Source organism: Notothenia rossii, assembly GCF_949606895.1.
Source record: "Notothenia rossii genome assembly, chromosome: 1".
Taxonomy (NCBI): domain Eukaryota; kingdom Metazoa; phylum Chordata; class Actinopteri; order Perciformes; family Nototheniidae; genus Notothenia; species Notothenia rossii.
Window position 1 is genome coordinate 42597608 of NC_136912.1, and position 12714 is coordinate 42610321.

The following is a 12714-nucleotide window of genomic DNA, read 5'->3' on the forward strand; positions in this document are numbered from 1 at the left end:
TTAGATTTCGCATAACGGAAACTCTGCCGTGCGGGGGGGGTCTGCTGGAGGCACCTGCTGGGTGCACTGTCCTGCGAGATACCGGGACGTGGCTCGAAACACTCGGAAAACTGTTGTTGGCGAAACACATCAGAAATGACGAGGGTGACACAGGGGTGAGCAGGAGAGGTGGGGAGAGGCGGGGCTACTGCGTCATCTTTATCAGAAAATGATCGTATAGGGCGTAGAAACAGAGCCGTTTGGCCCCCCAGAGCGTTGCGTCCGCAGATCTACCCACCTTAGGCTTGGGCGGTATGAAGGTATTACGGTATACCAGGGTATTTCAAAATCCCGTCGGTATGATTTTCAATACCGTGATGTCACAGACTGTGCGCCAAATCACAGATGCGTTTCATTCTATTACACTGACAAGGAGTTTTGACAGGGACGACATTGGTTGTAATGCACAGCACGCGCCAGCAGAGGGCAGTCCGTCTTTCCCGCTCTCAGAGCTCAGCACAGAGCTGAGCTGAGCAAGATGGCGGCAGCATTTGCCGGCCCCGAACTCGGACAACTTGTAAAAAAGAAAAATGCCTCTGCACCTGTTTGGGACTATTTTGGGTTTACTCGTCGCCAGTGACTTCATCCAGCACAACGAGAGACAGAGGCACTTCTTTGGGAATGTTTAAGACGGGGTGAGTGAGTGTTGACATTTTTTAATCCTATGCAACTGGTCGATGGTTTTGTAGTCGAGGTCGGACGGTTTTAAAAACGAAAGCATTTACGTGCGAAACATTCACGCGAGTAATCCAATGAATCGAATGGAAATAAGGTTTTTAACACATGCACGGAATAATATTGCCAAACTAGTTAGTCAATATAGCAAACTTTATTCAATAAGTTAAGTATTTACTCCCGGAAAATGTTTATGTATGATGATATATTGTCAACTTAGCTCACTATGGAAACAACGTCAGACATCTACAAACGCGTCCTGTATCCGATCTCAAAATGTGCCATTTGCACAATGTGTCATGTATGCAGCCCTTGTTTTGCACTTGCGCGCACGTCACGGCACTTTGCGAGCGTCTACCGGCTCGGGCTGCATTTTACACCGAACATATAATATACCGTTCGAAACATCTATTTGCCGCCGAACGCCACCTTGCTCAAGTCGACCCAAGTCATACCGTCATATACCGTATACCACGGTATGATGTCAGCAAGGTATGACGGTATGAAAAAAATGATACCGCCCAAGCCTACTTCGGACCCGTTATCGTTATCTGCGTTTCCCTGTCTGATAGAGAACTGTAGCGGATACGACCGTTACCGTTCTCATGTTGGCTCCAGCCCGAAGCTTCTGTGAAGTCGTCCATCATGTGATCTGCAGAGCGCTGGCTTCTGCAGCCACAGGCTCTACCTGCACACTGTCCATCCATCAACACTGTGATTAGCACACGATCATTACGTGTGTATAAACAAAGAAAAAACACACTAATGTTGCTGACTCTTCTACAGACTTCCATTAGTTTACTGAGACACAACAGCATGAGTATACTGTACACTGTGCACATTAGTACAAATGTGAATACAGGGCTCCTACACTGTTTCAAATTTGAAATTCCAGACTTTTTAGTAGATATTTACTATATTTAAGTGGAAATAACTAGATATGAACTAGATATAATTAATATTTTTTATTTTAATAAATAGATTCACAAGCCTGCCTCTCCAGCACAAAATATCTGGGCCCGTAGAGCGTGCACACTTTTGTTTTGTTCAAGCCCCGCTCCCAATCCCGGCTCAGTTGAAAGAATGGAGAGGGAGCTTTTTACAACTTTAAACCCTAATGATCATAATAAGGGCTACAATTCTGTTTGTACTGGGAAGTTATTTAACTTAAGATACATTTGCTGATTTACAGAATAGATCAGTCAACACAAAGGTCTTCAGCAACAGCCCCTCAGAGCCAAGTTTATTACTTCCGCGAGTTGCTAAATGGACATGCGTCCAGCTGTATTCTCTGTGACAGACACACTCTCAGTACCTGGACCTTCATCTCCCTGTCTGTGTCCCAGATCCGGACCACTCGCACGTCTCCGGAGGTCATAAGGAGTCCCGTGTCCTGCTCCCAGTCCACCACCATGCCTGCACCTACAGAGCGGGACCAGAGCGATTAGAATGACACACACACACACACACACACACACACACACACACACACACACACACACACACACACACACACACACACACACACACACACACACACACACACACACACACACACACACACACACACACACACACACACACACACACACACACACACACACACACACACACACACACACACACACACACACACACACACACACACACACACACACACACGAGCGTGACATTAAACAGTTGGCCTTTAAAAAAACTAATCACAATTAATGCTGTGTCAACAAGGTGCCCAGTATCCGAGTATAACATATTAAATAAGTGAATATAATCTGTACACAATATGTGAACTGCGGTTTTAATTTACGGATTTTGAGTTAATTTGATTTATAAGTGAACCCTCACACACGTAAACCCACACAAACACAGCTGTTAAACACACAGAGCATGTGTTGTCCCCCTGAAACACAACACACACAGTCTGTGGAGGTTTCAGAGGGCTCCGGCTGCCACATGTAGCAAGTCAAATGACGGATTAGAGAAACAGCTTTCAGCACCAGCGTGTGACTGATATCAACCACAGAGGCTTGAGCAGAACCACAAATAGTTTCCTGTAGACAGCAGGTGCATGAGCAATAATAAATAACTTTTTTCAAAGTATAAAAGATATATATGACTAAATGTCACCGAGTTTGTGTTTCTGATAAAAGTTCCACATGTTTAGAAATGTCATGCAGATGGAAGCATGGTATAGCATCCTTCCCGTAACGGGAGATGCAGGCGATGACCCTACAGTAGATCAGAGCCTGTCAGCAGATTCTGGCTTAGATGACTCAAACGGCAATCAAGTGAGAAAGTGAGGAGGAAAGAAGCTGAAGACAACAGGACCCTCATGTGTTGGCAGTCACAGCGGGACCACCCTCTCTCTCTGCTGGCTGAGTGGTGGGGAGGCTGCAGCCTGGAGGTCCGCTCGCTCCCAGTGAAGGGCTTAATGCTCTGAAAACTTGCATCATTTGTATGATTCATTACATCTTGATCTCTGGAGGGAAAACAGGGATTTTAGCCTTCGCAGACCATTTACATGCACAACAACTTATATTACACCCAGTGGCGGCGCCAGAGTATTTTTGTTGGGTAATCTATGGTAGGGCTAACCCATACAGTGGTGGGGTTCAAGTCAGTATTTGTAATGTAATTACATACACGCTATATCACACCCCTTGACAGTGAAACGCCACGCGTGAGGCTTTCATTAGTCTCCTTTTATCAGCTAAATTACATCGAGAGCAACAGGTGTGAGTTAAACAATACAATAGCCTATTCTGCTAATTCCACGTTGTTACAACATGCTACGCAGCGGCAGAAACAAGAAAAGTTTGCATATAGAATTGACACGGAGAGGGAGAGAGAGAGGGAGAGTGAGGGAGAGAGAGAGAGACACACAGACAAAGGTAAACAGAGAGAGACAGACACAGCACACAACAGGTGGCCTGTGTCTCTATTGTCATACAAAACACTTTTTCAAATCACCCATTATTACAAAATATATTCAAAACTCACTATTCACTCTTCAAGTGGGTCGTGTGACTCTGGCACCTGTTCGACTTGTACCTCAATGCAAACAAATCTATCCATCCGAAATATACAATTAATCCTAGAAGTTCTGCTGTCTGTCTCTGCAATTTACTCGGCGCGAGTTTGGGGACTTTTCACTGTGAACGTGACGTATCAGGAATGCATGACGCAGCATATTATGATATGGCTCTCGCAGCATACACGTGGTTTGATTGGCTAGCAATTGTACTGGCAGATTTTCATAAACGGGATTTGATTGGCTGAGGCTTCCGTCGAAGCTTCAAAAGTTGAACATGGTTCAACTTTTGACGCGAGCAACACGTAGCTACGCTCCCCACAATGCAGTTCGGCGAAGCGTGAGTGTATAAAAACTCCCCCACTACTTAGACTATTCCTTGCACCCCTCTAGCATAAGCCCTAATGGTCTCAACCATATTGCGTCAGCGTGCACTTGTTGTTACAGCAGGATCAGTTTGTGTGTTGTGGACACGACCGGTAGATTTTCGCAATCCGTGTTATCAATAGGGGTGGGCGATACCACAAAATCTGGATTCGATCCGATACCAAGTATTTCAGGGCCAGTATCGCCGATATCGATACTTTTTTAAATGAAAAGCGTCTTATGTACTTTCATATAGGGGAGAGCTGCATGACATGATTTTTGAGCTGAAATCATCATAAATAGACTAAATCTGAATTCATTTTCATGAATAAAGACAGGACCGTTTTTATAGACAAATAAACGTTTTACTTTTGCAAATTTAAAGTGCAAACATGAAAAATAACAATATAAAGTGGCCAGAGTAGCGAACTGTCTTCCTGCACACATCACAGTTCGCTAAGTTTGAATTGCCAGTTGTGAATTTGCTCCAAACAACGCTCCTCTTTCTCTCAGCCATCATGCGCGTGTGTGTGTTGCACTCGCGAGTCGCTGGCTGCTGCTGCCCTGCACTGCCCTGCTGGCTGCTGTCAGTCAGCTTGATAATCAGCGTTCAGGCAGGGAGCGCGGGAAAAAAAGTATAAAAGTATCGATCCTATTGGCTCTAGTATCGATATTTTGAAACGTAACGTAATATCAGAAGTATCAATATTTTGGGATCGGTCCGCCCACCCCTAGTTCTCAACATGCTTACTTTTTCATGGTCGGGTTAAGGTAGGGCTAAGCCATTTCTTGGTATGGCTGTAGCCTACCCCAGCCATACCCTGGCGCCGCCACTGATTACCCCACCCATAAAAAGCATATTAGGGCCCCTTTAAAGCTGGTTTAATGCAAATATCTGATATATTTTATGGTTTGCTGACCTACAATTAGCATGTAATTTGCTTTGCTGGACCCCACTCCTTTCGCTGACATTCAGGCTCCAAAAAAACAAAATGGAGACAGTCACATGGATACCTCAAGGCTTTAGATCTAAAGTTGAAGACAAAATGGTTGACGTTACTGTGGCTAAGTCAACGCATCCACCACTTTTCGCTTGTTGCTAAGGGTCAGTTGAGCTACGTCTAGATGAGTTCGCAAAATTCTGCAATAAGGCAACCTTCAACATCTTTAAAGCCATGGTAACAAGAAAATAAGTAATCAATACATGTTATGCACTAATTAGCTTGCTACAGAGCCGGATGCTGCAGTTCATGTTTGGAAGAATAGTGAATGCTTTGTCAGAGGTAACCAAGTGGATCTTGACTTTAAATTATTTGTCCGAAAAAAACTTCTGTTGGATCCTAGTTGCTACACGTTTGTAAACATGTATCTCAGAACCACATTTCCTAAAAGCCTTGAAACAGAAAGCGAACATGCTATTTTGGAAATCGAAGTGAATCTGGTGAAGGACAATGGGAGAATAGAGGCTGGTAGGTCTTTCTCTCACAAGGATGCTCTTATCACAGACGCTACAGAAACAGCATCCTTTCCTCTCCTCTTGAATGCTTCATTTCCTCCTCCACTTTCTCTCTAAGTCACTTCCTCCTCAGGATTTTTTCACAATCGATAAACATCGCACCCACCTATTTCCCGACCTTGCTTTATATATTAGCGTCAATCTTTATCAGCATCTTTTAATCCTAATAGGCTCCTTTTACAGTATTTTAATGATCCTCTCCCACTGCTCACCTCCTCTCAGAGTTGTGACAGAGCTTAACTTTCTTCCAAGGAGCCGTCTCTGCTTTCTACTGTTCTACTTGGCTTAGGTTGTCAGGAAACCCCAGTTCCCAAAGGAAAGCTTCAGATCTTCCACAGTGACGTCATCCTGCCCGCTCAGGCGTCACACTGCCTGTAGCGTGTGTACGGGGGGGGGATAGCACGAAGGGAAAACCACTTCACAGAACTGCGCCGAGTCAGTGACACATTCACAGCCGCACGCGCCAGACGCCGGCTCATTTCCGAGGCTGTTAGAAGAGTGGAGGCATTCCCTTTGAAGCTCGTAGCTCTGTGATGAGCAAATCTGGGTTACAATGAGAGGGGTGGAGAACGGAAGATTCCCAAACACACAGAAAAGTGTGCATGCTTTACTGATCATTTTAAGCACTGCCAATGCTCTAATGACCTTCGCCAGGGAAGTAATGTCATGTTAAGTTCTATTTTTTTCTGCTTGTCAGCAGGTTTACTGGCCCATTATATTGAAACATGATGGACTCTTTGCCAGATTGACATGCTGGGAGCCCAAACAAGAGGCCAAGTCACAATTGTTCCCTTCTTTTCTTGGTGGTTGGTTTGTCCATTCTGGGCTACTGTAGAAACATGGCTGTCCATAATGCCTGACCCTAACATAACCCTAATTCTAGCCTGTGTAGGAAAGAAGAGCTTGATTTAGTCAAAAGACATACAACAATTCTTAGTTACAGGTGGTTATACACTAATAAATAACATAGTTATTGTATATCAAATTCAATTTATTTCAAAAAACATATCAGTCTTACACTCTGAACCTTCAAGACAGGGCCTCAATTTAAAGGATAATGCAGAACTTGCATCGTGATATCTTTCCAGTCCTCTTTTTCTCCTTTCATCCACTTCCTCTCATCCCAAACTCCCTTTATCCTAAATCTTTCCCTCCTCACTCCTTTTTCCTTCTCCCCTCTAGGCGAACAACGACTCCCTGACTCCAATCGAAACAGTTTGCTCAGAGTTTAGGGGTCAGAACTCAAGCATCTGAAACCTTAAACCCAACCTTTCAGTTTTTAATGCACACGGTCAACCCTCAGCTGCTCAGAACGGGATACAATTCTGCCTTAGAGGGAACCTTTGTGGGTCTTAGTTACCCACACAGAAATCAATACGGACATGGAGAATAGATATGTGAGAAGGACGGACGGGAGCAAAGGAGTGTGGGCAATGTTCCCTCAGCTGTAAATCTCCTTACAGAGGTGGAGGTAAAGATAGCTTCAATGTTCATTCTCTCTTTAAGCCTCCTCTCTTTCCTTCCCTGCTTCAGATCAAATGTTCTCCCCCAATAACATTATCAAAAACAATAATGAAATTGTTTGCAGAGGGTTTTTTTCCCCTTGTTGAATCTTTAACAGCAACATCTTCTTACTAGCAGTACATCATCCTGTTCATGTGCCAGTGTGCCAAGACACTCTAACCTAATTAGTGATATATTTATCTATTTATTTGCACACATATCTTGATTCCACTCCCCTTTTTTTAATCTCTGGAGAAGGCATCGTGTTCTGCATTGTTTTTCTGCGCTATTATATCTGGTGATGGAGTAGCTCTCCCACACACTGCAGCTCATTAAACCAGTGCTGAGGACTTCTTGGTCTCTTTCTTCACCTTTGAAGAGCTCTTCCAGGGCTAGGGTTAGAAAACTGCTGCAGGATTACAGGGACCTGCCCCAGCCTGTGCCTCTCAGAGAAAGTGACGGGGCACTCTGACTGGCAGGGAGACTTCTCGGCTTTAGAATGTGTCTAACCTTTACAGACCAAGGCCTGAGGTTCTGGGAGGTAATATACCCTAAGTTTGTGAAATGAAGCTCAACCAACCTATTGGCCCTTGAGCTGATTATTTTGGACAGGAGACGAGCTTACATCCTTTTACATAGGAGATTCCAAGAACTTGAAACTGTTACTGAATGTATAGCAGGCCCACTTTACAGACCGGAGAAGTTCCAATTGTGAGAATATAGAACATTACCGTCTAATGCCTCATTTACAAAGCAATGCTCGTCTTGACTCAGTTTTTGGAACAAGTTCATTTGTCTATTTAGATTTTTTAATGCAGATAGAAACTGCTAGGTGTAGGCGGCATTTTCAGCTGATCGCTAGACAAAACTGCTGTAACTTAAAAAGCTTGCTTGAAACCTTAACTGAGGTGAAACCAAAACTGTACCAGGTACAATCTAATTGTTAATAAAAAGGAACCAGAGTCAAGAGCAGGTCAAGTTGAGTAGAGCTATGCTGTACTGAAGTGGAAATGCAGAGTCAAATTCAAAAGCAGAACAACATCTGTATGTCCCTTAAGTAAAGGTTTTCTTTGAACGTATGGCGCATTTCCAGTGCAGGGCCTTGCTCGGCTTAGTACGGTATAGTTAGGCCTTGTTAGAACAGGCTCACTTTATGCTGCGTTTCCATTACAGTTTAGTAGCTGGGGCAGGAACGATAGTAACGCAGTGTAGGCGGAGCCGTGATGTCATCTTCAATGCGAAACACAAAACCAACATCAGCCGTTAGCTGTTAGCCCTCAGAGCTTATCTGTTCAGAAACTAGACAAAAGTTAAACAAGTACAAACCACAGACTGTCTGTGTCATGGCGAATACAGTCGCTGGTTTATTTATGTATCCGCTAGCTGGTACTACACCAAGTGGAAACGCAACCAAAAACGGGCCGGGCACGGCAGCTTAAACCGCGCTGTAGTGGAAATGCGCCATTAGACTCAGTAACACTAGGCAGAGGAAAACCATCTGCAACAAGTGAAAAGTTATTTTAAGACCTACACAGCACCTGCCGGCAACTTTCAAACCAAAAACTATTAAACTGTCATGCTATTAAAGAATTTAGACCAAAACCGGATCCCAGACCAGGGCCATATTGTTATTGTTTGTATTTCCAAGTTGTAAATGTGAAAATAACGCAACCCGAAGTAACACAGTATCTGGTCCTGACCTGAGCCACTGACAGGTTGCTGAACTCTGAGAAATGGTTTTGATTTCCTGCCTTCCTACTAAAAATGCGCTTCTCCAACAACATATAAGGGAAAACATGTTTCTGACACTTGGCCTAAACTATGAACCCCTTTGCTTTGAATCCCAGCAAAGGCTGCACAAGAAAATAGCCTTAAGGCCTTTTGTCACATTGTGACACTTTCATGTCAGGAGCCTCCATCCAACTTCACATCCCCGTTTTTGGATTACGTTTGCAAAGCCCCGATGGTAACAAGGCACGAGGAAGGGCAGCCAAATGTAGAACAGGACACAGTGTCCGCCCCCCCAAAAGCCAAAGAGGAGAGGGCTGCCTTACTTTCACTTATGCAGCCAAAAGAAAAGGGACAAAGACAAAGATGACACCAGGAAGAAAACAACTGTAATCTTCGACAACTTCATGGGTCGAGGAAGGGGAATGGAGAGAAATTAAAGGAGTAAAAAAAAGTTGAAACATAATTAACAGTATGTGGATCAGGACTCTCAATCTAATCTGTAGAGATGTGAAGTCAGTGTGCTGTGCAGCAGCAGGAAAGCTCTTCCAGTCGCTGTCAGCCCCCGTCCCCTAATTTCCCCGGCTCCCTGGAGTTTTACAGGATAATCCCTCCGGAGACGGACTGGGTGGCTCTATGCTATTAAAATCACACAGAACTAGCACACTCCCAATTAAGCACGGACACCGTTGAGGCCAGCTTAAAACCTTTAAAAAAAACAAACATGACAGAAGCCATTTTGAGGCAAATGCTCTTGTTCTTTCAAAACGCATTTTCTGGATTCAAGACAAATTTGCTCTGCAATTGACAGTTCTAAAATCCCTCCCCAAAACAGTGGTTGTCCTAACTGCTTAGAAAAAGTATCTAGGCAGGTTTGTCTTGGTTTTTTTCTCTCCACATGTTGAAGTGATGTGCGGGGCCGGGCCCGCCCATCCAGGATTTGGGCCCGCTGTTTTAAGGGCTGAATACAACATTTTAATTGTTTTATTATTATGTTTATTGTTGTTATTTGTAGGGCTTTGTCCTAATATTTATTTTTGTTTTAAACTATGTTGAAAGATTAGTTTAATATAATTTTTTTATTTTGCTATGAAATTCTGAATGAAAGGCTGCGCGCGAGACTGGTTTTTCACTGGGTTGAGTCCTGTGGTTGGGTGGTGTGGGTTTTTGAGTGAGATGCAGCACAGCAGCCTGTCAGTTTACTCTTGCTAGGTTAGTTTGGCTATTATCATTTATATTTATCTGCAACAATGGATATCAGGAAGTGGTTCATGAAAGGAATATGGCAACTCAGCGCCAGATGCAGGCACATTAGAAGACATCAGTTACCAACGAGCTAGCAAGCCAGCCAGGGACAAGGGAGGCTGGCTATCAATTCTATTTTGAAGATAAATTGACTCTCAAGCCGGCTCTCTCACAAACTCCGGCTCTGTGCGCAAGCAGACCGCTGCACACGCTCTCTGCCTCGCTCAATCTCTCTCTCTCTCTCTCTTCCGTTCTCTCCCTCACTCCACCTCTCCACCCTGTGTGCGCTCCTCAAGTTTGCCTGCGTGCTTGTCCAAGTCGGCACAGCGTTACAAATGTGCCAAAAAAACAACCAATGGATGTAGCCTATAATAAGACCGTCAACAGCCTTATGGCAACCTAAAACCCCTCTGTTTCCGTAACAACAATTCACGAGCGCCTCCCCCCCCCATTGACAAATCTCGAGCGTCTAACAGCCCCGCCCCCCGTTGACAATTCAGATTTCCCGGGAAATGTAAGTTTCGGGGTGGGCCCGCCCAGGTAAATCAAATGCCCGCCAAGAGACGTATGTCTGCTGCCGGGTCTGCTCGGGCCTACAGTCAGAGGAACAATACATTGAACTGTACATAAAGTTTGTTAACTCCGTTATGAGGGAGCACATAAATGCTCAAACGCAAACTCATTTCTGGATGACTCATTACTGCACCATATCGTGGAAATGTATCTTTTAAGTGTCATTCAGTTCTGTTGAAAGAGCATCTTGCAGGTTTATTTTTTTTCTACATTTATGCTTAAACTTGCTTGAAAATTACAATTAAAAAAGTGAAAAAGCAGGAATTCAGAGGGAAAGGAGCAATGTTGAGCTCTGCTCTTAAAAACTGCTTTTTTTTTAAAGGTCATACGTGAAACGCGTCATATTACATCACAAAGGGTAAACATGATCTCCGCTCTCTGACCGCGGGTATAGTTAGTAGTTGCGTTGAGTTGAGTGGTTGTGTTTTCAGGAGCTGGTATTTTTCGGTAGTTTTACATTGTATTTCACCATTTGTAATCATGGTGCAGTATTGTGTTTGTGCAGGTTGCACAAATACCAGCCTGTCAGGACATCGAGTCCACAGTTTCCCTCACGGGAAAAGGACCGGAGCTAGCGTTCGTTCCTGGGTGCGTTGTGCATCCACCTCCCTGCAGCACATACTCTCCACAGCTTTATCAGGAAACTGTATTACATCTCTCCCCCCCCCCCCCCCCCCTTCGCTGCTCTCTCTCTCTCTCCCCTCCGGTACATGGCACCGTAAGACGTAGTGTGGAGTTGCATTAGGTAACGCTGTGGTTGCTGTACTGCTCCAGCTGTCTCCTTTGTGTTTGTTTGTTTCCCCCTGTCTGTGTTGTTTGTGTGGGCGTGGTGGCTGTCACTCCTGGCTCAACCTCCACTCACCTGCTGCAATCAGCTGTGCACCCTCCCCGACTACACACCTGCTTTCCATCAAGCCATTTACGATGGCATATCAACGGAGGCTCCACAACCTTTCTCCGCCAGATCGTCAAGTATCAGCCGTATCTCGCGTCTCCCCTCCGGTACACAGCACCGTAGTGTGGAGTTGCATTAGGTAATGCGAGATACGGCTGATACTTGCGCATTAGTTTCTGTTATGGATCAGTATCAACAGTCCTGCCAGTAACGTTACTATATTATCAATGCTACTTTAGTTATAGCCTGATATATGATAGCTAACTTCAAAATGTTGCGATGTGACGTTAACTTACATTCTTTAGCTAACGCCGGTCACTCACCAAGATAGCTGCCCAGTTCTCCACTGGTTCTCCTCACACCACAGCTCAATTTCTCTCCGATGGCCGTTATTTTTTCTAATCCTTGGCTGCTCCTGGTCTCTTGGACGCCTAGCAAGCTCATAATTATAAGGTTGTGGTCCGTCATATGCATTCGAATATTCATGTTCAACTACTTCTGTGTCTTCTGTGTCGAAACTAGCATTGGGATCCATGTTTATTAATACGTTACAACGGCCGCTCTCCCCCTTGTTTCCCCCATGTTACGTCACACGCGGAAGGTCACGTGCCGAGGCTTTTTTATGCGGAAGTGAACATTTCTTACAAAAACGACGCCAGATGTCACTGGAGTGTATATTTCTATTTTTTTTTTGAAAATCTAGTGTATTCATCATTTTCCTACACATTCATTCACAGGTGTCTTTAACCTGGAAGTTGCTCTTTAAACCTGATTTTGCTTTGGCACACTACGGCTGCCACCCAAAGGCTTTTTCACACCTTTAATACACAGACTAACTTCTGTTCTCTAGCATTATACAGACAGAAGAGAGCCACTGTGATCATTGTCAGGCACATTTTCATACGGATGTATATAGTCACAACTATACCAATGTATATCTTACTTTACACGGTTATAGTCTGTGATGTTACATTTACATAACAAAGGCTCAGTACAGAACCTGCACATCTGACCAATAGCATTACATTTGCTGAGGACAACAGTTAGTCCTTGTTGTATCATAATTGTTAAGTTCATTATGAGAACACATAGTTAAAAAAATACTAAGAAAGAAAATCCGAAACCCTGCCTGCACTTTAAACTTCA

At 44.2% G+C, this 12714-nt stretch overlaps 1 protein-coding gene across 1 annotated transcript in view; it reads right to left on the bottom strand.

Moving 5' to 3' along the window:
* The window catches only part of rptor (regulatory associated protein of MTOR, complex 1), a 259618-nt gene that overhangs the window by 6771 nt on the left and 240133 nt on the right, over positions 1-12714 (bottom strand). The window contains exon 22 of the mRNA XM_079649716.1: positions 2030-2136. Within this exon, the coding sequence (XP_079505842.1) occupies positions 2030-2136 (107 nt within the window). The remainder of the gene's footprint in view (positions 1-2029; positions 2137-12714) is intronic.